This window comes from Perca fluviatilis, chromosome 3, assembly GCF_010015445.1.
Source record: "Perca fluviatilis chromosome 3, GENO_Pfluv_1.0, whole genome shotgun sequence".
NCBI lineage: Eukaryota > Metazoa > Chordata > Actinopteri > Perciformes > Percidae > Perca > Perca fluviatilis.
In genome coordinates this window covers 4,019,299-4,046,111 of record NC_053114.1, presented here as the reverse complement: position 1 = coordinate 4,046,111, position 26,813 = coordinate 4,019,299, and the positions used below count along the sequence as shown (strand labels likewise).

Below are 26,813 nucleotides of genomic sequence, written 5' to 3'. Positions count from 1 at the left end.
GTGTATGACGTCATTGACATTTTAAAAGGCTTTTTAAAACAAAAAAACGACTTTAAAAAAATCTAACATCCAGCAGTGTGTATTTTCTTTGCCTCCCCTTTCGAATGCATCATTCAAATTACTAGACAAAAAAGTATAATATATATATATATATATATATATATATATATATATATAAGTGGATTTTGAGGGGTATAGTTCCATAGAGTCCCATTCATTCTGCACTGGCCTGTGAGCGCCCCCTATATGGAACTCTGCTGGAATTGCAACCAGTTCAGAAGCCGGAAGTAACGAGGGAGTGGAACTTCTTCCTATATTAGAAATTCTTTGACAGTAACAAAAACAAGAACAGCTGCTGCTGAGATTCAGTGTAAGTGTGCATTCTAAATAGTGGGAAATAATCTGCCCAAAGGAAAAACAAGTGTTTTATAGCGGGGATCAAAGGGAAACACACTCTTTTCTTCAATCCTTATTCTCCATAAACTAATTAGGGAGAGGACCGTACAGAGGTGATGCCAAATACACCCCAATTTAAATCAAAAATGCCATTTTGGGCATGATTCGGCTTGCCTATGGGTGACCTAGCTGTATACATTCAACCTGCAAAGCATAGCAGCTACAATAATGAGACACCCTATCAGGCATGCATAATTGGCAAACATGCCTCTAACTACAGTATGTGCAGATTTAGGCCATAAAAACCTAACATTTCCATGGTAGAGCTATTATAACCCTCTGAGAGTCGTTGCATCTTTGCATAACAGCCAAATCAACACTGAACTACCACCTCGATTAATACACTGTACTGTAGGGATCACATTCTCTTTCTCCCCACTCTATCAGCGCAACTCCCAAACACATGCTCATCCACACATTCTCATGTAAAGTACTCTCCTCTGTCTTTTCATTTCCATATCTTGGTTTAAAATATTCATCAGCAACTTTAATGGACTTAATTGCTTTCAAGAGATCCTTAGAAAACACTGTTGATTAGTTGAAAATGTGATAGTGGCATGAAAAGGCAATGCCTCTGAATAATCAAACGCTCTTGACTTACACTGATTATGATGCCTTATCATTGGTATTAAAGGTGTTTCTGAATGTCTGCATTTTTCTGTAACTGAGGTTCCTAAACATGTAGCTCCCCTGACATCACACACATTCGTTCTGTTCTTCTGTTGCTCACCATTGACTAAGATTAACTGGAAATTTGGTATTTAAAATCGAATGTACTCAATCATTCAAAAGACTGTTAGAATATCGGTAAGTGTCTTTAGAAAAATGAGCGTGGTTAGCTGATTGACAGGGACAGTGTCAAATGAGGAGGGCGTGTATGTGTGATGTGGATTAAGCCCAGGCCCAAGCGGCAGGTGTGGAGATGCAGGTGGAGATTGTTTCTGGCTGGAGACAATAATGGAAGTGGCACGCTGATGGTTTCAAACCACACGCTTTCTTCACAGAGAACACTACTGAGGAAAATACGCTGAAGTTTTCCCACAACACAACATTTGTGAATACACATTTTAAAACCTGAACTACAACACACCAAGGGGCGGACTCGCGGAGAAGTCAACGAGGGACACTGAAAAGCCGACCTAGAGCGGAGGTCGTCTCGGCGATAGAGAGCAGAGTCAGCAGGCCCAGCTTTAGAACGCAAAACGAACAGCTGGGTGAGTCAGTTTAACACAGCACAACCCCTCTAGAGGTAGGGAAGCCCACACTCATCCAGACAAGTTTAGTCTCATTCATATATATATATACAGTATATATATATATATATATATATATATATATATATATATATATATATACATACACACACATACATATACATATACATATATATATGTATATTTATAACACACACACACACACACACACACACACTACCGGTCACAAGTTTTAGAACACCCCAATTTTTCCAGGTTTTTATTGAAATTCATGCAGTTCAATGTCTTGTTGTACTCTGAAATGAAAGAATAGAACAAATGAACAATTTAAGTTAAAAAAGAAATCATGGAATCAATTTATAAACCAAAATGTACTCTACATTTTTGACTCATCAAAGTAGCCCCCTTTGGCAGATATAACAGCTGAACACACTCGTGGCATTCTTTCTACAATGGAAATCAAATATTCTTCAGAAAGTTCTTCCCAACTCTGTTGCAGTGTTGCACTGTGCTGGCCACTCCATGTTTTTAAGCTTACCATCTTATACTTTTTTGCTAAGGTAGTTCTGGCATAGCTTGGACTTATGTTTTGGGTCATTATCTTGCTGTAGGATGAACCCCTGACCAACTAGGCGCATACCAGAGGGTACTGCATGGCGCTGCAAAATGCTGTGGTAGCCGTTTTGGTTCAGGGTGCCTTTCACTCTGTACAAATCACCGACCCTGGATCCAGCAAAACAGCCCCAGACCATCACGCTTCCTCCTCCATGTTTGACAGGTGATGTCACACACTGAGGAACCATCCTTTCGCCTACTCGACGGCGTACAAAAATCCTGCGTGACAAACCGAAGATTTCAAATTTTGATTCATCAGTCCATAACACCTTCTTCCAGTCTTCAGTATTCCATTGGCAGTGTTTCTTGGCCCAGGCAAGCCTCTTTTTCTTATTCGGACGTCTTAGCAATGGCTTTCTTGCTGCAACTCGACCTATCAAACCTGCAGCTCGAAGTCTTCTCTTTACAGTTGAAACTGAGACTTATTATGACCACTATTAAGCTGTGCTTGAAGCTGTTGTCCTGTGAGCCGCCTATCACGCAAGCTGTTGACTCTCAGAAACTTGTCTTCTGATTCTGTTGTGGCTTTGGGTCTGCCAGACCTCTTCCTGTCAACTGAGTTTCCCCCAGTTTCTAAGTGCCTTTTGATGGTGAAGAATACTGTACTCACCTTGACTTTCTTCGCAATTTCTCTGTAGGAAAGACCAACATTCTTAAGTGTTATGTTCTCTCTTCCATTGTTAATTGCCTTTTTCCCGCCATTTTTATGGCAACACACTACTTTCTGCAGTACAGTACTGTTCAAATAATGCTCACGAGGGTACGGTACCACAGTGTGTTCCAACAATACTTTTATAGAAACAGAGGGGGTTGTAAATAATCCAGACAAGTTGGAACACCTGTGGGAATTGGTAGCACCAACTTTCAAAGCTTGATCAACATGGAGGTTGATCAAGAACAAGAAATGTGTTAAAAATGTAAAGCTGTTCTGCAGCAATGGAGTTCTGCAGAACAGCTTTACATTGTTAACACATTTCTTGCACCCTGAAAAAGGCCTTTTTGTAAAATTCTGAAATGTACATTATTTTTCAGTTTTGGGTAACATTACTTTTTTTTAACCTCAGGCAGTTCAACACTTACCTTTGTACCATTTCAAGCTATTCATTGGACTTGAACTGCTAAAATGTCAATAAAAAACAAAAAAAATTGGGGTGTTATAGTGTGTATATATATATATTTATTATTATTATTATTATTATTATTATTATTATTATTATTCATATGTTAAATGCAATTTGTTACTGGCTAGGCTAGCCTTTAGTAGCTGTGTTCCTTTGTGTAACCTGTCCAGGTTAGCTTAGCATTGTCACAAGACTGTTACTGAACAACACAACCGAAAATTTTTATAGTGAGTATAAGAATGTGTGTGCATGGCCGCATGCTTACACTTGTGCGTACATGTGTGTGAGTGTATTTATGTGCGAGTGCATGATAACACTATCCTGTGAGAGTGCTGGCTACATTGTTTGTATTTCAGTATTAGTGGTACATACTGTGAATATGGATGCCTGCTGTTTTCCTCTGACTTGGACTATTTTATTTATAAGCTGCACAATTCTTACTTTTATTAATTCTGGATTGTTGCTGCACAATTGTATTTCTGTTTTGTGAGTATTACTTTGTCTATTTGTATCTTATTTATTTCATCTATTTTAATACATCATATTTTTATTGTGTTTTAGCTCTAGAGCATTTTTTTTTCCTCATGTAAATCACTTCTAAGTAACACTACACTACACTGATAAACGTGCTATTTACTTTCCCCCAATTCGATTTTTCCGTTCTGGGGATCTTACCCATCACAAGCCTGCTTCTCTACCCTTTAGGCCACCACTGCCCCCTTGTTTGTAAGATACAATATAAAAGAAATGCCTTGCATATTTTTACGTGTTAAAATGTACAAATGCGTAACATTTGTTAGAAATGCACCCGTATGTTTTTTTGCATCTGCTTCCTATGTGTGCCAACTGCCACCCGCCCCAGCTGCCCCAATGTACCACAATGGGTGTGTCTCGGACGGTGTTTTCTGGTATGACCACGCTGTAGCTGTCCTTGTCCCACTGTGGAGGCTGGTTCTTCACGTTGGTGATGGTGACGGCCAGCTCCACTGAACTGCTCAGGTTCCCCCCGTCTGTTGCCACAATTTCCCTGGTGATGTACGTCCTCTGTGGCAAAAACAAAAAAGTCCACACAGATGAATAGAAGAGGAGAGAAGATCAACTGATGGTGCAGATTAGTGTGACACAGTGATAATTATTTAAGACCGATAAACATTGTGAATCAAGATCACACAGATTTCAGCCAAAAATCCATTTTCCACACATACTGACTGCAGGCTGCATTCGGGTAAAAACCAACATACTTTAAAATAATTGTATTGATTGAAAGGCATGGCCCACTGTGGAGCAGCAGAGTTCTGTAACCCTTACAAGAGTAATTAGCTTTAGTCACTACAATCAGGGAAATGATCCGTTTATGTAACTAAAGTAGGGAGTCTGTACCCCCCAGTTTGGGTTAATTGCAGTTTGTTGAAGAACAAAAACAAACTATAATGGGTAACCCTTTACTTGAAGTTTTCTACATAACAGTGACATGACACTGTCATGAACACATGAAACATGAACCCTAACCCTAACCCTAACTTGTCATGACAAAGTTTGACACTAACCACTGACCGAATGACACTAAGTCATATATGTTTTTGACTTGTTTATAATGTTTAATGACACGTTCATGACAGTGTCATGTCACCCTTATGTAGAAAACTTCAAGTAAAGTGTAACCCGATAATGTCACAAAATTATTATTTTGTTGCGGGCCTTCTGCATTATGCACAATGTAATTAATGGTATTTACACATTCTGCACCTTTAATGGTGTTTCAGATTCATGAGTGAAATAATTGCTTTGCATACAGCCAGTTTTTCCACATGACCTGAGATCTATTTTCAAGATTTTTTTGTAGTTGTGCAGTTTTGAAATTCAATCTTTGGTCTTTGCAATTAACACACAACTGAGATTAGCAACTTGGGAAAGGCTGAAATAAACATGTAGGCAGTGCCTGCTTTTGTATTTGACTTTATGCAGTTGTACTCATTAGTGGAAAACTTTTGTATCTTCAAACATGGATATTTTCTCGTGGACCATTCTCTCAGGCAGAAATCCTGGCATTGTGCCATGTGTTGGTGTAAGATGAAAAGTGCTGAGGATACAGATATGTATTCCTTTTGGCACTGGAAGATGGTGAGTTGTTGCTTTTTAGAGTTTAATCATTGTGGCACTTATCTAAGACACAGACTTGTTTTTGTGCACAATACGTGGCAATTTCCTCTTCTGCCTGTTCATGTTCCCACCAAGATTGTTTTTCTTGCTGGTAGTATAGTAAGGGGTTAGAGGCAGTGACATGAGGAAAATATCAGCAATGCTATTTCTCCTGATGCCAAAGAAAAGGCAGTGAGGACCTTATCACAAATTCAGGCTGCCAGACTGCTACTGGCCACCAGCCTTCTGTCCCCTCACAGTCAGCAATAAAGTGTTTGGATGCAAATATGATTGCTTTTCTGGCCATGTACAAAGAGAAGTAGCGTGTTGTTTTAGTTGCAATCTAAAGTTCATTAAATCGCATGAGTTCTTGAGTGAAATTAGGAAATTACATAATTTAATTGAAGCGCTTTTGTGCCATTTGGAGGGGCCCCTTAAGTGTTATTAGCCCAAACCATCCAATGATGCTTTTTGTACAGTTGCTATATATAAATATATTATATATACACACTGCATGATGTTAGCTTTTTTAAATAGCAAGCTGAAGATGTCCCAAAAGTGGTTTGGTATTATCTGTTTGTATACAGTATGTGTGTACCTGAGAAATGGGCTGGTTGACATACACCCAGCCTGTCAGAGGGTTGACCCTGAGGTACTCTGGCTGTTCACTGGACATAGAGTATGTGATGGCTGCATTGGTGCCAAAGTCATCGTCATGAGCTGCCACCCGCAAGAAACTAGTCCCGATCATCGTATCCTCACGAAGGAAGTCTATTGGAGCAGAAGAAGAAGAAGTTAATGCTTTATGCCTTAGTGGTTCAGTCAGGCCTTAAAGGGTAAACTTCGGGGGGGCGGGGGGGCAGGGGGGGGGTTCCAACATGGACCCTATTTTGTGTTTAAGAGATTGATGGGAACAAGTCAATAGAAGAAAAAAAATAAAACCGTCAAAAGTCGTCTTTCCACTGTTCCAACAACCACCACTCTGGTTTGGTTGAAATAAACCCTTAATTCACCCATTTACATGTGGAAATATGCTGGCTCTATACACGCTAAAAGTCCTGATTATTTACATGGAGTCTGGTGGAGATATGCTGGCTCTATACACGCTAAAAGTCCTGATTATTTACATGGAGTCTGGTGGAGATATGCTGGCTCTATACACGCTAAAAGTCCTGATTATTTACATGGAGACTGGTGGAGATATGCTGGCTCTATACACGCTAAAAGTCCTGATTATTTACATGGAGTCTGGTGGAGATATGTTGGCTCTATACACGCTAAAAGTCCTGATTATTTACATGGGGTCTGGTGGAGATATGCTGGCTCTATACACGCTAAAAGTCCTGATTATTTACATGGAGTCTGGTGGAGATATGTTGGCTCTATACACGCTAAAAGTATTGTTTATTTAAATGGAGTCTGGTGAGTTTTGCGATGGCGATTTCAGAGTGGTTTCTGGTTAAAAAAAAAGGTCTGTCTCTGTAGGGATACTTTCCATAATGTTGTCAGACACTTAGAATAATAATCTGATCCTGTCGGTGGCAAAACAAGCACTTTTAGTGGACGAAATCAACGATGCACATTTGCCCTATATGATTTGTCCTACATGATTATGATCAGCCCAGTTTGCGGCTGCTGGTTACAGCGTTCTCACTCAATGCTGGACCGATTTCAAAGACTGTTGTTCACGTTAATCACTTAAGACTCCAATGCATGGGAAAATAGGGTCCAGGTTGAAAAAAATAACAAAATTACCCTTTATTGCCTTTTATATGTTGTCACCAGCAACTTCAGAAAACACAAGCAAATGTAGAAAAACATGTTTGACTTTGACATCACACATTTAGAGAAATGCTGCAAACAAACAAAACACAAGCTAACTAAGTGAGACATTCATAAATCTGAGAACAAAACTGTGGCATAACGAATCACAGCAAAATACAGAAACACTCAGTTACTGTACATCACAACAAAACGTTATATCTCATTATATCTCGTGCAATATCACAATCAAGCCATCCCCTGTTTTTGGTCTATTTGCTTGCGTTTTCTTAATGCATGTTTCAGTGGGTTAAGTTCTCAACACACCTCAGACTTAATTTCTACTAATGTCTACTTACACTCATATCGGATGTTCTCAAACTTGGGACTGTTGTCGTTCTGGTCCAGAATGAGGATGTTGAGCTGACAAATGCCAATCAGTGGGTCAGCTGCCTGGTCAGTGGCAGTCACTGTCACTGCATACTCCCGTTGGCGTTCGCGATCAAATTTCCTGGCGGTCACAATTACTCCTGGAGACACCGAGATGAAGAGGTTGATCAGACCGCTAAATCATGCCAAACACTGCTTGGTCTCATGTCCCCAGAGCATTGGTAATTTAACTCCAAGATGATTTCTTCGGTTTGCCTTGAAGCTAAACTTTAAAGACAGTAGAGCTGATGAGTAGCAGAATAGGAAAGGGAAATGAGAGTTTTTCAAAAGTAGTTATCATCAAATCCAAAAAGCATTATATTTGATTATTTATTTTAGAAATGATTTTTAGACATTTACAACATTCCCTGCTCAACTAAAAAAAGGGTTGCTTCTGATGTGGAAGTTAAAAAGTTTGGAACATTCTAGTCTTTATTTCTTGGCATTACATCTAAACCTTTGAAATGACCAACAGTCTTTACTACTTGTAAACTTGCAAACACAACATGTGAAAGTAGCCTGCCTCATGCCCAGGTTATCTGCTGCAGTTTTTGGCTTTGGGATTGTTTTTTAACCAAACCAACATTAATGTAACATTTCCTGTTAGTATTAAAGGGATAGTTTGGATCTTTTGAAGTGGTGTTGTGTGAGGCAAGTATCTATAATCTACCTACAGTAGATGGCGGTTGGCATACCCCCAGTTTTAGCTACCTTAAAATAGGCCCATTTAAAGAAACCAACGTGAGTTTAAGTGTACGCTATATTTAGAATATTTGCATTCCTTTACCTCGCCAGACAACGCTTTACAACGGGGAACTGAAGCGGTTATATCCATCTCTGCTCTCGTAAATGCCACCAGACTCCTTTGACAAAAACAGTTATTCTCGATCGGTTAGTGTTATTGTGTGACTTTGGTGTTTTAAAGCGGTAGACAAGCAAATCCAGTGTTCTGCGAGGTCAAATAATCGTTTTTGTCAAAGGAGTCTGGCGACTTTGAAGAGAGCAGAGATAACGGCTTCAGTTCCCCGTCGGAAGTGGCAGTTTTGGCCTTTTGGACCTTTTTTTTTAGGCAGCTAAAATATGTTTGGCTGCTGTCCTCATCCACAGCAGTACATAGCTTAGCTTCCGTGCCAGTACTCCTGTCTGCTTCTCCAAACTGGAGGCATGCTGACCGCCATCTACTGTAGCTAACACACTGACTATAGATAAATGCCTCATACCTCAACAGATAACAACTATCCCTTTAAATGCATAGTATGTTAATTTCTCGTATACAAACTTCAAAAACAGTATACTATCAGAATGAGTATATGGTTAGTACAGTAGTATAGACGCGGGACACAGCATATGTTTTAGACATACTGATTTATCACATTCTGTGAGTAAACCACTAAACGTATTTTCCATGGCCATTGTAGAAATACAGTAAATGTTTTGTTCGGAAAAGGATGACACTGAATTTGATGCATCTTAAGTAGCAGACGGATTATTTAATTATTTCTACTTCTTGTGTAAAACTTTTACAAAATCTCTTGCCAAACATACTTTTTGTTTTTCAACTGAGTATGTATCAGCATGTTATTGATTTGAAGAACAAAAGTAAAAAAAAAAAAAAAAAAGATTGGCATTATTCCAAATGCTAGGAATGTTTATAAAGAAAAAGAAATGCCCTGTACTTCGAGAGGTCTACATGAACTTTTTTCATTCTGTTAATATTGATTGTTTGATTTCGACATACTGAAGACAAGAAAAAGTAATACATCTGAGAATACATGACTTAGGCTGAAATATGCTATTAAGACATTTAAAGTGGATACAAATTCTGTAGAGTTTCTGGTTTGTGAAGGCCAGTCGAATGTGATGAAACCAGTCTTTCACATAGTATTTACTATACATCTGCTGCAGCCTACCCTTTGAGTTATGATCCTTTATTTTAGCTGCAAAATGACAATTACTCTACATTTCACCCTATATTCATATTAAAACGTTGTTACAACATCTTAGCTTTAAATTGTAGACTTCAAGACACCCTGCATGCCTTGTTAAACTGTATCAATCATAATAGATAGGCTGAAAGAAATAAGGCTGTGCTCGATTGAAGAAATTCTTAGTCGACTAACACTCATTCAATTGTATCGACTAATCGATTAGTTGATTTAATCGACAGATCTGTACATCTGAGTTTCTCCACTAAGAGTCATGCAAAAGCACCACTTTAATTCTTGTGTTTACCAGAGATGTGCTCGTACGTTTTTTGGAAATAAGTATTCAGCATGAAAAAAGCATAAAACATGACTAATCGACTAAAGAAATCTAAGTTGACTAAGACCAAAACGACCGATTAGTCGACTAATCGACTAAGAGGGAGCAGCCCTAGAAAGAAATTAAGCCAATCCTCACTGAGATAAAAGTATGTCTACTCTTCTGTATGTGTATGTTTGTGCGATTCAAAGTGAGCATGAGTGTGTGTCGGAGTACCAGTATCTGGGTGTATACTGAATGCGGGCACAGTGGAGTCTTTGTGCATGAAGCCGTATGTGACCCTGCCATTGGAGCCCTCGTCTGCATCCACAGCATGAACCTGCAGAACAAACGTCCCCGCTGGCTGGTTCTCCAGGACCGACGTGCTCTCTCGGTACTGCTGGCACTGAGGAGAACGAGACGGGAGGAAGAGGAAGATCACAGCAATGCAAGTATGGAGAAGCTTAGACCTATCTCTTGAAACTGTATGTGGGAGGTGGAATGTTAATGAGAGATTAAAGATTATTTACCGGGATAAAAAATGCAACATGGACACAAAATAATGAGTGAATAAAGATAGAAAAGTAGTAACCCTGGGTCCTGCAGCATGTCCATCCATCCATTTTCTACATTTGCTTGTCCTGTGTACTGTAAGCTAGATAGTGGTAGTGGGTTCAGGGGTCTTGAAGCCTATTTCAGCACCTGTTGGAAAGGTATTGGCAAAGGTGCTCAATAGCTGCCTGGATATGTGCTCACTGGGCTTTGGTAAACGTGAAATCTGCTGATCTTTTGGCTCCCGCTTTGTTTAGCGGCTTCCTAAACATGTCCTTTCTTATTGGAAATGGAGCACAACACTTCACAGTAAGCCTTCTGCAGTGTACCAGAAAATAGCCGCAGTTGTATTCATAAAAGCTCATTTTGATTGAGATGTTAAAAATATATATATGATAAATTACATACATACGTACATTTATGTCCGCCAAGTAAAAGCTTCTTTTTTTTTTTTTAAATAAGACAATCTGACAAATGGAAACATGATATTTAAGACTAACTAATTCACTGCTCATATAGCTAGAACAAAAGTTGTATAGAAGGTAGTGACAACCCAATATTTGTAAAAGGCTGGGGTGAACAGATGTTTCACAGACATAATTGTACATGGTATGTATGTGTAAGACAAAAATACTAAAAACTGGATGCAGCACATGGACATTTACAAGGGTTGCGCCTGCACTGCATGCATTGAATGCCTGTGTCTCCGTTGGAGTCGTATTCTGTTTAATTGAGTTAACAGGATTTACCAGGAATTCTTCACAATCAAAATATCTTCCTTTTACGTGGGAATAAACCGCGGGGGAGAGCATAAAAGTGTTTGTGTGCCGCTGTGTACTCAATTACTTGAGATTATCATATGTACCGTAACAAAGGCTCTTCCTCCAAACCTAACCCTAACCTTGTTGAATTTAAAACAAATCAAGGGAAGTCACAACATTCTTCAGTGAACAAATTAAAGATTGAATTGAATGTAAAAGGCACCACTAAAAAAATGAATGACAGTTATATTATAAAGTGCAGTTTTCTATTGATATTTTCTTTCAACTAACACAAAAAAAGAGTGAATTTTTTTGATACATGTCGCAGCCTTTTATTGCGATGACGATTAAAAAAAAACGATATATTGTGCAGCCCTACTATTTTATTGAGTTGCCTCTTAGCAAAATGGTCTTAGTGAATTTAAGTTGAGCTTTTATTGTGAAGGGTAAAAACAGAAGAAGTGAGGCTGTAGCGCTACCGTTGTCAATATCGGAGTTAAAACAAGTGCAATGGCTCTGTATCACTGGCATCGTTTTATTTTGATCTTAAAATATATTACATTTTTAAGAGCAATGTTCTTCTGCCTTAAAAAAAGGAACCACATAATCTATTGAACGTGAAAAAATAACATCAAGAACGAAATTTGTTGATGAATTATTTACCACTCTGTGTTTTACATGGCGAGAAATCTGGCTTTCCCAAAAGAAGAGTGATTCCCAGGAAGTTCAAAAGTTCAAATTCAACCCTTGAACATTAACCCTACTCTCCATTTAACACCACATGAATTCTCTGACTCATTATAGAGATTCATTTAGCGCTTTCAGTTCTTGGTGAAATGCAAGGTAGCTGCTCCGTGTTCTCAAAGATTTTGTCAATCACTGAACCTGTCAGACACACAGAGAGCTTTATTATCCTCATTTAAACGCTGCCTGGGTTTTCCTCACTCTCTCCATGCTCTCTGCCTCCCTTCCTGGTCCCTCATCTTTCTCAAGTTCTTTTTTTCCCTCGTCTCACTGGAGTGTCGATGCTCATGTGCCACTGACACAGCGGAAGGGAAGGAATCCCTCAGTACTGCTGGTTGATGTCTTGCTTTAACATCTAAGTAGAACCTTGTCCTTTAATCTTCTCATGTGCTCTCACCTCCTGCCTCTTCCCATTTTCCCCAGCTCTTATACTCTGTCCTCCATTCTTCTATCATGCAACAATGCTTGGAAATTTCACTTTATGAGTTTTTTTAACATTAATATGAGTTCCCCCAGCCTGCCTATGGTCCCCCAGTGGCTAGAAATGGTGATAGGTGTAAACCGAGCCCTGGGTATCCTGCTCTGCCTTTGAGAAAATGAAAGCTCAGATGAGCCGATCTGGAATCTTCTCCTTATGAGGTCATAAGAAGCAAGGTTACCTCCCCTTTCTCTGCTTTGCCCGCCCAGAGAATTTGGCCCACCCATGGGAGAGAGACATCATGGCTTTCAAACGAGCAAAGCATGGCAGTTGGTCAAGGCCACACCCCCACCCTCCACCTTGCCCCCCCTCTCTCCTCCTCAATAGCATTTAAAGCTAAAGACACAGAAATGGCACGTACTAAGGAAAGCTCATTGTGGGACTGGCTCTAGTGGCTGGAATTCTGCACCAAGGCTGAATTTCGGGAAAGAGACTTCAGATACAGTATTAGGGGACCACTAAGGTCTATATAAAAGAGACTTCAGATACAGTATTAGGGGAACACTAAGGTCTATATAAAAGAGACTTCAGATACAGTATTAGGGGACCACTAAGGTCTATATAAAAGAGACTTCAGATACAGTATTAGGGGACCACTAAGGTCTATATAAAAGAGACTTCAGATACAGTATTAGGGGACCACTAAGATCTATATAAAAGAGACTTCAGATACAGTATTAGGGGAACACTAAGGTCTATATAAAAGAGACTTCAGATACAGTATTAGGGGACCACTAAGGTCTATATAAAAGAGACTTCAGATACAGTATTAGGGGACCACTAAGATCTATATAAAAGAGACTTCAGATACAGTATTAGGGGACCACTAAGGTCTATATAAAAGAGACTTCAGATACAGTATTAGGGGACCACTAAGGCCTATATAAAAGCGTCCAAAGAGCACCATGTCATGGGACCTTTAACACCTTTAAATGTTCAAATTTGATTCATTCAATAAATTATAATTTTTTGTCTTAAACCCACCAGCCATTTTCATATTATACCAACATTTGCAGCATCCTGAGAAATGGTTACTAGGAAAACTCAGCCCAGAATAGTTTTATTCTCCCCGTAACAAGTTTCCTTTTTATTTTTAAAGAACTATACAAAAAATAAAATTGCGACTTTTTTTGCAACTTTCACTGTCTCCCGCAACTTCATTGCAACAAACATACAAAAGACATCGCAACTTTTATCGCAATTTTTTTACAAAAGCTCCCGCAAAATCAGGCATTTTGGGCAAATCTCAAAAAAGGCCGCAAAATCCTGGAGGGAGTGGGTAAAGCTCGAAAGAATGAGATTGCAGTTACAAGCAGTGGAAATGATTTGGCTTCAGAAGGTGGCTGGATTCACCCTCAGGGAAGGCGAGGTGCGAAGGAGTTTGCAGTAGAAGCTCTCGTGGATAAACCAATCCAACTTTTTCTGTTCCGATGCCGATTCCAATTCCTCAGCTCAGGGTACCGAGCCGATAACGAGAACCAATTTGATACCAGTGCTCTCTTATTCTCCCTCATTTGAATTCTGTATCCTCAAAGCATAGAACCTATTATGATAATTTCCATCTAAGGTAACATAAGGAAAAGGACTGCTGTGGCACTCAAAACTTGTTCAAAAGTTGTTCGCTGTGTGTGTGACTGAATACATGTACTGTAACTGATAGCATTGCAGAGCAACACTGAATTTTGTAATGACACTGAAGGCTCTAATATTTACTGTGGATCAGTAGCGTCTGACCAATCCGCCTAATCAAATCTAGTATCAACTAGGATCAATACCAAGTCGGTGGGTAGGAAGCTACCTCACTTAGCGTATGTGGATGGATAGACATTGGGATGGGATCAAATATACGGTGCAACATGTGCTGAATTCAGTGCAAAGAGCACATTGTGTTTGGTGGATGGTTGATTTTGTTCACGATGGTCTTTGCATTTTGTTTTAAAAGTGTATTCACACATGTAGTGAGAGATGCATTGTACGTTTTCTGGCCCACACGTGTTATAAATTTCCAGTATGGGTATTTTTTTGCTGCTACAAATATAAAAGTGTATGTGAATAAACCCTTATGAGAGCGGTTCACAGGGGTTAATACATTTTGTATGTCTGGTTGTGTCTGTAATCTGATATTTATGCCACTTGGAAATGCAGGATCTGGCTACATTCCAGAGATCCATCTATCTTTACCTCTCCGCCGTGTGTCTCTTGCTCCTTCTGTCTTGGTCCACTGATCCAGCTCTGAGTTCCAGAGAGGCTACAGTACCTTATAAGATTGGGCATCAAAACAAGATAAAAGGGCCTTTCCGCTTCAGTGTCCTGCTGCTGGCTGCCAGCGACAGGAAACCCCCAGTGAACATCGGATGTCTTTACCAACTGAGAAACCAACACTGAGCCTCTTTTCACTTTTCTGTTCCAGAACTGCCTTTTCCCCTCGGTTTTGTTTTTGGGTCTACTGTATATGCAACCAAAGACACAAATAAAAAAGTGTTTGTCCAGTGTTTTCTCTTCCATCTATTGTTTTTCTTTGTTCTTATTTTTTTTCTGGTTCATTTGTTGATTTCTTTTTCATCTTCTTTGAATCAGAAGAGACATAGTGAGTGGTGGTGGGGAGTGGGGAGGGGGTTAGGGCTTTGCTTGTCTGTTGCAATCAGCATCCTGCCCGCAGAGAGAGAACAAAATGAATCATAGACTTCTAGTATGATGCCAGCAGGAGATCCCGGAGATCGGCAGCTGAGCATACAGAGCACACAAAACACTGTGGACCAGGAATCTATCGCTTCTTCTCTACTCTCTTGACCCTCATCTCGTCACCTGTTCCTCTATTTCTTCCTGCTAAGAGGTGAGGCGGAAAGGGAAACACTTGGTGCTCACTTTCCCCCAGGACGCGGTGAGCGAAGTTTTCTCAACAAGCCAGCGCTCCTAATCTTGGCTCGCGATACCTCGGGGGGCTTGAAAAGTCACTTCATTTAAAATTGAGACATGGCTAGAAAAAAAAAGGTGGAGACGTAGCGCTTCCAGAGTGGGTCGGTCGGGAATTCTCCCACATCCCTCAAAGCTCTAATTAAAAGACCCAGATGATGCGGGAGAGAGAGACGAGAGAGCACAGTCGAGGGTCAAGTCGGCTAATCGCTCCTCCAGAGAGGAGAGATAGAGGCTAATAAATAGAGAATGTAGACAGACAAAGAGAGGGAGACAGAGGAGTGATGGAGGAGAGTTACATGGGATAGATAGACACAGAAATAGAGAACTAGTAAAGAAAAGGATAGAGTGAGAAGTCATTGAGATGCATGGCAAAAAAAAATGGGTTAAAAAATGGCATAGCAACCAGGAGAGCAGACACAGCAACACCGTTTCAAACAGAAGCAGATAACGAGCAAGACCAAACAGGGTTTAATGATGCAAACGTGCCATCGCCTCTCTTACCTTCTCAAAGACAGGCTTGTTGTTATTCACGTCGTCCACTCCCACTATGACCTGGGCAGTGGACGACAAGGCCTGAGGTCCACTTGAGGCGTTGTCATCCGTTGCTGTTACATTGAGGACATACTCGACCCCCTGTAGGTAAGGGGGCGGACTGGAGCGCAGACGGATCAGACCTGCAACCAAACGTAAGGATAACAGTGGTTACCATACACTCAGGAGCAGTAGCTCAGTCCGTGGGGACCTGGATGGGAACCGGAGGGTCTCTGGTTCAATGCATGTGCGTATGTGTGTAAACTATTAACTATTTGCATCAGTAAATACTTGCTGTCCATATGTTCAACCTCTAGGTTTGAAATAAAGAAGTTGGTATTACCGTGTTTCTTACGGTAACAAGTTTCTTTTTCTGGTGTTCAAGGTGACAAATTAGCTAAAGCATATTATTTAATTTCTCCCATCTAGCGTTGAGATCATATGTCGCAATCAACTCTCTCGCACCACGCAGTTCAAAGTACGTATTACAGCTACGGTAGCCTTCACGCCTCAAAAAGCCTATCCTTTTTCTTTTTCTTGGCGAAGAAGTAGACTCCTGTTCCTGAAATTTGGATTTTGAATACGTGTGGTCCTCCATGTTTCCTTCTTCAAACTTGCCGGGGCCGGGAAGCCACGATACCCATTAGCAGCGTTAGCAGCACCTGTGAGTTTATCATGTGACAGCGAAAACGTGAAAGGCGGAGCAGTATGTCCTGTATGTCCCTTAAAGGCTAACGTATTTCAAGATGGAGCATGAATATGGATCGTCTATCCCAGTTCATGCGAATGCAAATGTAAAATTTCAATACTTGGAATTGATGGTGGTGGTAAATATTCATGAAAAAGGACAAGTTTGTGAACGGGCAACACAGATTTTGATACGTTACATACTGGACCTTTTAGACACTTTAACTTAACTGCAACTATCAAAAGTGGGCTGACAACATGTTTACCAGATATGCTAATGAAGCCATTACAGATGGGTTGTTGACCCCGTTCTAGGACATGGAATATTTCTGGGATAACTCAATATCTGGTGTCAGGGTTTTTCATGTTCAGATTTAAATGAGTGTTCGCTGTTAACTTTACGTTCTCTTCCATGCTTCACCAAATCCCTTTTCTTACATTACCATTAATTATTATACATACCTGCAAACTCAGAAGGGCTGAAAAAGGTGACTCATTTTAATGGTGTGTGTGTGTATTATATTATATATATATATATATATATATATATATATATATATATATATATATATATATATATATATATATATATATTGCTCTCAGCTCCAAAACATTATGGGCTTGTTTGTGCTGTAATATCATTAGTTCAATACATTTTGTGAATCGGACCTTGAGACGAGGTAGAGGTTGCAAGTGATGCACAATTCATGGTGCTGTCAGCAGCCACAATCCATTCTTTGTAAATTTGCCCCTAATTTTTCAGCTGTTTGAGATCTATGAAGTAAATTGATGAACTAATTCACATGATACCAGAGTAAAGTGAGCACAAGGTTGAAAATAACCCACATGGTCCTTCACACTGCCTGTGCTGTTGCAAAGGCACAACAGTTCCCTTTATAAATAAGGGAGATACAGAGCGAGAGAGAGAGAGAGCGAGAGAGAGAGAGAGAGAGAGAGAGAGAGAGAGAGAAAGAAAGAAAGAAGATTCTGGTGGACACAGACTTTATTTAAGTTTTTAGCTCTGAAAGATTTAATTTATTATGGCAACACAACATATGAACAGTTAACTTAATTGGTATTCCCTTTTTGTGCCATCATTCTGGCATTCCATTTCATCCAGTGTCTCTCTCTTCCTCTCTCTTACTGACTCTCTCGTTCAGTCCGGTGTAGGCGTCTCATCTGCATCCCACTCTCTGCTTTGAATGACTCTCCTCCACTCTGTATTCATCTCACCCTCTGGTGCTCTGTTTACTCTATACGTGTGTATGTGTGAGTGTGAGTGTGAGTGTGTGTGTGTGTGTGTGTGTGTGTGTGGGCTAAAAGTGCAGACCTCCTTATCTTCAGAAGCAGGGGCAGATGCTATGGCTGTCATGTGTTCACTTGGTTGCTGTTTCACAAGAGACACTGGAATTAGAATAATATGTACACCTATCATAGATAAGTATGTGTGTGCGAGCTATGCATCCTCCTATCTCTCTTTACCAGACCAAAGGAACTGATGACAGATTGCAGCCAGACAATGTTCTGATCTTTTTTTCTTCCTTTATGCGCGTGTGTGTTCACAGCTACTGCACTAGCACGACACATACGGGAGGATGATTGACATTCTAATGATTTGGAGAGGAGTCTTTCGAAATGATTAATAAAGGAAACAGGATAAAGCTAAGAGGAGAACTGCTGTTCTACTCAAGTTAATGCTATACAAGCTCATCATTTTTGAGCTGCACTTGTTGTACAGTATGTCCCTTCTGTTAGCCTTGAGTGTGTGTGTGTGTGTGTGTGTGTGTGTGTGTGTGTGTGTGTGTGTGTGTGTGTGTGTGTGTGTGTGTGTGTGTGTGTGTGTGTGCACACATGTGTGCGTGCATGTGTGTGTTGTTGCACAAGAGATGGAGGATTGCCATGGAGGGGGTGTCTGCCTCGAGGTGTTTGTCACAATGGCTGGTTCCCTGGCACTGCTGTCCATGGTTGAAGGTACGTGTAAGTGTGTGTGTGTGTGTGTGTGTGTGTGTGCGCGTGCGTGCGTGTGTGTCTGTGTGTAAGAGAAATATATAAAAATAGACAAGGAGGGAAAGCGAGAGAGAGGGGTAAAGATAATTCCAATTTACAACCGTAGAGGTGTAAGGGGAGGAAGCTTTGGCTCAAGAAAGACACAGGCACAGACATAGTGTCAGACATAGAAATGCATAAATATACCCACACGCACACACCTACGCGGTTAAATGCACAAAAACACGTATACTCATATGCTGAGTACAATAGAGTCCAGCAGTGGGGGCGCCTGGAAACTCAGTTGGTGGAGCGGGCGCCCATATATAGAGGTTCACTCCTCAATGCAGCGGGCCCGGGTTTGACTCCGACCTGCGGCCCTTTGCTGCATGTCGTTCCCCCTCTGTCTCCCCTATCATTTCTTCAGCTGTCCTGTCAAAAATAAAGGCCGAAAATGCCCCAAAAATAATCCAGCAGTGACCGAAAACTGAGGGGATGTTTTTCAAAAGCTTGTACAGTATGCAGATTATTAATACACTTCAAAGCTTGATTTCATTCCTGTTATTTCATGGGGGCAACACATTGCTGTTTCTGTTAAGGAGTCCAGATTCTGTGGTTAATCACAAATCCATCACATGCATTTATTTTTTAAACTGTTTTCAGTTTTATTATTCTTGCAAAGTTGACCCAATTTTCACAACACTTTGCGCACAAAACATTGTTGATATTTTGATTTTCTTCTTTTCCACTGTGAAACACAAATGCTTTAAATATTGAAGACCTAGATTCCTAAATGCCTCGTGCTGGAGTGTTCATATTTTGACATTCTATGGATCAGCCTTGCAATCTTGCAACAGTGACATCTTTGAACCCTACAATTCCAAAAAAGGTTCGGACAGCATATTTTAACTTTCATATTATATGTAAGACTTTGGTGTCACAGATTTGTGATCCTTGTAACCATGCAACTGTAACACACAAAAAAAGCTGATCGCATCAGGAAGCGATCCATAAATCCTTTCGAGAAATATTTCGTATTAAATAATGTGGCCATCGTGGCTGTGGTACATTATGAAAACACACAGTATCACAGTGCCTTGCTTTTGGGTGTTTGTTATTCCCAGGCCCATGCTGAACAGACCCAGATCCTATCTATTTGTTGGTCGTTTTCTCTGCTAGCTGCTTTTCATTTAGCCACTAGGGCTGTGTATTGGACTTTTACCTGTGCCAAATACCGTACCCGAGTTTTGATACCAAGATCAGAACAAAGCTTTGCTTAATATGTAATTTTGAGGAATATAGACTTACTTTTTAACAAAATTCCTTTGTTTCTTTGTTTGGCATTGTTTATCTTTATGTGATATACAGGACAGGAAATGTGGGGGGAAAGGAAGTGCAAATGAACAGGTACCCAGTCCTAATCTAACTGGGTTTGTTGAGATTTCATGGAATCCCCAGGTAATGCCAACAAAACCATTTTTCTTATATCAATATAAAATCATCATATAACATTAGGGGCCCTATCTTGCACTCAGCGCAATTGCCTTTGTACACCGACGCATGTATCATTCCTATTTTGCACCCGACGCACAGCGGACTTTTCCCTCCACAGACGCACGTCGGTAAATTAGGGAATGTATTTGCGCTCCCGGGGGGCGGTTCAGCGAAAGAGGAGGCGTGTTCCGGCACCAACGCTACGTGGTGCTATTTTGCAGTTTCAGAAAACAATTCCGCCACTGACCAGGAAAAACCTGGTCTAAAGTCAGTGGCGCCTTATTCAGATGCTATTTTAGGGGCGCATGCTTGGCCATAATGTAGCGTGTGCACAACGCGCATACACTTCTCTCATCTACAGCAGTTCCCATTTTTGAAAACCATACATAATTACAAAGAAAAATATTACTGAAAATGCACTTCAGGTGTTTGGATAGGTCAGGAGGCATTTTACAGTACAGTCCTCAAAAAGTCCCAGCATTCTTTGTGGCTTGTTGTGTTTACACAACATTTCCATGAATCATGGATGTGTTGATGACATAAATGAGGAAATATTAGAGGACTTAAGGAGACGTGATGTTGAACTACGGCGGGATCTGGTCCGGGAGTAATGCGCGATGCACTCCTGGTGGAGCGGGTGGACGGAGATGGAGTGGGGGGGAGGAGGAAGGGGCACAACAGGTGCAGGTGGTGCGTTTGGAGGACCATGCTCCATGGCTGCAGCAATCCTCTCCAGACTTGAGGAGATGCGCCCGAGAGGCCGCAGCAACATCGCCACCCGGCCAAGACGGGCATTTATTACTTTGCCGCATCCCGGAATCGGCGGCCCGGCGCCGGGGACGCCCCAAATCCGCGTCATAATAGCAGTCCGCCATGGAACAAGCGCGCCTGCTCTTAAAGGGAATGTGAGATGACGCTCTGATTGGTTATTTTCACATTACGCAAACCACACCTAGCTACTTCAGACCAACCCATTTTAGATTTGCGTCGGGCACAAGAGTCATTTATCCCACCGGTATCATAGCAACAGCGCCAGAGATCCGCCCACAAAGCTACTTGCGTTTGCCGTTTCATACTTGCGTTTCAGATCGTTAAAATAGGGACCTAGAAGCCAAACATTATCAGTATTTCAAATATACCGTCAGTGTATTTAACTAAGCTGTCTTTGATATTAACTTAAGGCCATGACCCCTGTTATGAATATGAATCAGCTTTACAGTATATTTGAAATAGTCAAGGTTTGCAAGGTGCATAGTACAGTAGATAATAACCATGATGGACTGTGTTTATATAGCACTTTTCTATTTTTAACAACTACTCAAAGCACTTTTACATAGTACATGAACTATTCACCATTCACACACATTCAGCAGATAAACATTCACACTGTCTTGCCCAAGGACACTTCAGTGCCATGGGCCAGTGCCAGGGATCGAACCACCAACCTTCCGATTGGCAGGCGACCACTCTACCACGGCGACCACGATTGGCAGGCGACCACTGGCAGGTGGCAGGCGACCACTCTACCACTGAGCCCTAGCCGCCCTCCCCATGACGGAAAAACTTCAGAATAAAAAATGTTAAGACCCAAGCCGATTTCAGTATTTACCTGGAAGTCAATTCAGCATGGCTATTGTATGAGGCATAACACAACGATAGCCTGTACACTCAAGGCTGCATCCCATTCTTTTGCATTTAAATCCTGACTCTTGTTGTTCACTCTGCTCTTTCTTTAATGTAGAACAGGCTTTAATTATGGACACTTATTCAAAGCTGTTGCTGACTTTTATGGTTCGGCCACTTCAGCAGCTACATGTATTCAAGAGAAATCTCCCACCTGGACACCTTAACTGATAAAAAAGAAAAGGCAATTTGTTCATGCAAATGACAGTAGCCTGGATGGTTTGCTCCCAATTTGTCATTATCCAAACCAAAATAGGCTATTGTACGGTGCATGGCTGGGGGCTGATAGGGGTTGCATTGTACAATGGGTTTACGAGAGATCGTGATATAAAAAAAAAAAAAAAAAACAGAGGTAAAATGAGACTAAAATTAGAACAATTGTTTGCTACAGAAAGAGCAACCGACTTGGGTAAAAAAACTAATCACAAAAGATAAATAAATTAACTATCCATTTAAATGTAGATTATTTCAATACTGCAGTTAATGTGGACATCAACTTATCTTTATGAGCTAGTATTATGGACAGCAAGTGGTACAATAGCTGCTAAATTTACAGTTATTCTTATTGTGGTGCATATATGGTATGTCATGGATGACTAACACTGCTTGATAGATGCTCTCTAAATTAAAGGGTTGGTCCACCTAAAGACTATGACTAATTGTCAGCCATGGTAATGGCTATGTGAGGCTGTACTGACAAGCTCAATGCTAATGTCAGCAAGCTAACATTCTCACATTGACAACACCATCATGCTGTTTAGGAGATTTACCTAGGTCAACATGGTAAACACAAAGTACAGCTGAGGCTGCTGGGAATGGCATTAGTCCTGCAGGGATTTGATCATAAACCAGTTAGGGCATCACAATTCATCATGAGGGGGGCATAACTGTATGTACTAAATTGTATTACAATCCATTCAATAGATGTTGAGATATCTCACTTAAAACCACAAATGTCTACGTCATGGTGGTGTACCAGGTAGAGTTTGGGAATCGTAAATGTCTGTACAAAACGGTGTGCCAATTTATCTGACAATTGATGAGATAGTTCAGTGGGTAAGTGTATTGCCACCAACAGCCAATAGAATAGATCAGGGAATCACCAACGTAATTCCAATTCATCATCTGGGGACCATGAATGTCTGTGTGAATGTCATGGCAATCCATCCAATAGCTAGATATAGATATTTCAGTATGAAACACAGTGGTGGCGAGGCCAACTTACATTGCCATCCCTAGGGCCATGCACCTAACATGGTCACCCTGATACAACGGAGGTGACTGGAACCCTAGATAATCTACAGATCACACAGTAAACACTTTTCATTTCTACTGAAAGAAATATCCCTACGACAATGTGCTCTGTGGATTGTCCAGAATAACAGAGGGCACTGTTTCAGGAAAGACACATTGCTGGTAAATTGTAATGTATTTGTTAATGCTTTGAGCACCACATATGACATTCCATATTCATCTAAATTGTGTCAGTTTGGGGGAAGAAATCTTTGTCTCAAAACCTAGGCATTTAAACCAATACTATCTGCAATGAGTGAGAAAATATGTTGTGTTATTAATATAATAATTTAAATAATAGTAACTTAGGGGAAGGGACCTTTTACATTATTAGTACTAGTACTGTCGTAGTAAAAGTAGCCAAAGTAATGGTAGCGGTAACTGCAGAACGTAAAGCAATAGTAGCAGTCATAGTTTCATTTGGATTTCTAATATCAGAAAGCTCAACCCTAGAATCACAAGTTAGAATACAAATAAAACATGTATATTCATAACAAAGATGCATTAAGAATGTAAGCACTCTACCACCAGTCCCTTTGTCCACCCACGCTGCTCCAACAGCGTGGCGGAGTGCACTCATGCTTAATGAATTGAGACAGAAGGCCAGATAAATGTGACCAGTTCAGTAAAGGCAGCAGGCAGACACAGAGAGAGGCTACTGGCTGCTTGCTATGTTCCATATACAGGGAGCACCGGAGGCGCCCTGTAGTCCGATCCCTGCTTTGCTCTGACTCTGGTTGGCATAAACATCTAATAGGGCCTAAAAGCCTTAGATGAGTGCAACACATGCTGGGTAAGTGGTTGAAAATGGGACATGAAAAAGGTTTTAGGACATTCCAAGAACAAAGCATACAGCGAGCGTCTGTTCTAATCTATGAGATATGTGTCCCTGTAGTATGGTTTATGGCCCAGTGTGTATGTGTGTCTCTCTATAGCTGTTTTCGAAACTGTTCCCTGTCACGGAAATAGTGCACTATATAGTGTGTTCGCCATTTTGAAAACCTTTTACTACCCTCACGAGTGCTCGGTTTGTTTTAGGGACATGGCGAGTGTCCGAAATCTGGTTTGGTCGTTCCCTATTTAATAAACACTATATAGGGAATAGTGAGTGAGTGAATGAGGGGTTTGTCTCTGGGTGTATTTGTGTAGATGCACACACATTCACTCACACACACACACACACACACACACACACACACACACACACACACACACACACACACACACACACGCACACATTCAGTTCTGTGTGTAATTCTATGTATACATGTAGGTGTTTGTTGATGTTTCTGGTTTTGTCTGTGCACATCTGTCTGTGTATGTGTGTGTGCTTGCATGAGTGCCTACATACATGGAAGAGTGTGCTTATTTTTTCCATGTCTACAAGTGTGTTGAGTGTTGCTCTGCTGCTGAAAGGGCCAGCACATATCATCGCTTATCAGAGATGGAGAAGATGTTTCCTCGGGGGTCAGTGAGCCGCCGTCACTTCACATGAAGACAGCCAGGAGGGAGGAAGTAGAAAGATGAAGAAAGGGATGAGCGAGAGACAACACAGAGGACTGGGGACAAATCGGGGTGGGGTGTAGGAGGAGAGGGACGGAGGGAGGGAGTGCTTCCTCCAGTCAACATCATGCCGATTGGAGACTGGAGCTGGGAGAGAAAGAGGGAAAAGTGAAGAGATGGGATGAAAGAAAGACTGACAAACAAAGAAGGAGCTTTAAAAGAAGAGAGGGAAGAGGACTAGTGAGGGAGCGAAAGAGAGAATAACAATTTATTTGCCAGACGAAACCAGGGGGCAGAATAAGGGCAAAACAATGTGGGTTTGTTACATAAAGCAGGATCAGACACAGGTCAGCACATCAGACCAAACACAATAGATGGAGGCGAGCAGTTCAGGAGGAAAGACTAAATAATAGAAATAAAACAAGACAGACTAATGCTACCCCAACTTCAGCCTTCACTGAAAAAAAACTCACCTACTGGCTCCTTTTCAAGGAAATACTCTTTTCCGTCATGCCATAAAACTTAGCAAAGAAAAAAAAAAAAGGATCGAAGCCTGTTTATTGGCGCCAGATTTTCCCCTCAGCTGTCAGTAAGTACTTGCTCCCCTCTGAGGAGGGTAGCGGGTGTTGCTGTATTTATAGGTTTTAATAGAAGAGCGTGATCATCATATTGACCGACCTGCTCCGATCCTAATGGGCACCTTAAATCTCAGGGAAATGCACTGTATTCTGGGGTGAGTTACAGGCAAATTAACATGGAGAGGGAGGCTGGCAGTGCTGCTTCTGCCGGAAGGAAGGAAAACAATTGTCGGCCATTTAGGATGAGTTGGGAGGGTGGTGGGGAGGGAGCAACGAGGTAGGAGAAGAGGCAATAAACGATTTTCAGCAGTAGCAGAGAGAGAATGAGATGGGTTGGAGAGGGTGGGCAGAATCCAACGTGCTCGCCTTCCATTATAGGAGTCATAAAACGGTTTTAATGACCAAATATTGGGCTCTTTGAAAGAAGATATTGGATCACATTACAAGCATTACACTTTGGCTCACACGCTCTGGTGCGGACAAATTGTGTAGTGCCTTTGTGTGAATCTGTAATAGGCTCACTTCCCTCTGTGTGTCTGCGTGTGTGGATATGTCAGTTGATTTCCTGTAAATCCATCTACTACTATTAATGGTGCGCTTAAAAAAGACGTGTATTGTGATAGTGACATAGGAGAAGGACAAATCAGCACACTTAAAGCAGCTCGGATTTGTGTTGCATGTATATTGAGTGTTTGACCCAAGCAGCAAATTCCAGATCTGAAAATTGAAGCCAATGTGGAAGCTCCCTAAATCTGCAGTCTATCCCATTTCCAGTAGGTTGTCAGTTTCTATAGAAGTCCATTGGAAAATTAATACTATACTTAATACTAATACTAATATTAAAACTTCTCACTTGAATTTTTACCTCAGTAAACACTTTCAGGTCTCAATCACTAGTATAAAGTAGACTATAGTACTAGAAGTCTTCTTCAATACAGCAAGATGTTCATTTATTAAATTGCGGTCCCATTTATTTTATAATAGAAGATAAAGCAGGGGATGCTTTAAGAGTATGGCTACATGCCGACCTGTCAATCATGATAAAGGCTTAGCAATTTTTTTATTTGTATTGATTAGTCAATAAACAGAAAATTCATCTTCAACAACTTTGATAATTGATAAATTGCTTAATGGATAACCCTAGTGATAGGTAATATTTTCATTATCATCAACAAATGTAAAGACACTGAGGGGCGAGGCAGATATTGAATTGGGGAGAGAAGCTGAGAGAGCAGATAGATTTATGGATTTGAGGTTCCTGAATGAGATTTTGCGCTTGTCGTTTGGGAAAGGAATGGGAATGTTGATGTCCGTGGTGATTGCAAGATGGTCTGAGATATGGAGGTTGACGCTGGAGAGATGATTAACTGTAAGACCAGTGGAGCAGACCAGATCGAGGATATGACAATGAGTGTGGGTGGGGAAGCAGTTTAACAGTTCCAGGCAGCGCTGCAACCGCTGCCTCCAAGGCACCTAACCCTAACCTTAATCCTAACCCCAGCGCTGCCTGGAAGGAGCCGTTGGGGGCAAAAAACACTGATAAACATTGGTGTGATCTGGTTGAGTGAGAAGTAGTCCAGGGGTTTGTGCCAGGTTTCGGTGATGCAGAGGAAGTCCAGTTTGTTGTCAGT

General features: G+C 40.9%; 1 protein-coding gene across 1 annotated transcript in view; it reads right to left on the bottom strand.

The window, feature by feature from the left end:
- Nucleotides 1-26,813, bottom strand: part of LOC120556182 (neural-cadherin-like) — a 279,033-nt gene that overhangs the window by 105,953 nt on the left and 146,267 nt on the right. The window contains exons 8-12 of the mRNA XM_039795609.1: nucleotides 15,929-16,101; nucleotides 10,214-10,382; nucleotides 7,666-7,836; nucleotides 6,144-6,316; nucleotides 4,283-4,450 (exon numbers count right to left, since the gene is read on the bottom strand). Coding sequence (XP_039651543.1) covers nucleotides 4,283-4,450; nucleotides 6,144-6,316; nucleotides 7,666-7,836; nucleotides 10,214-10,382; nucleotides 15,929-16,101 — 854 coding nt within the window. The remainder of the gene's footprint in view (nucleotides 1-4,282; nucleotides 4,451-6,143; nucleotides 6,317-7,665; nucleotides 7,837-10,213; nucleotides 10,383-15,928; nucleotides 16,102-26,813) is intronic.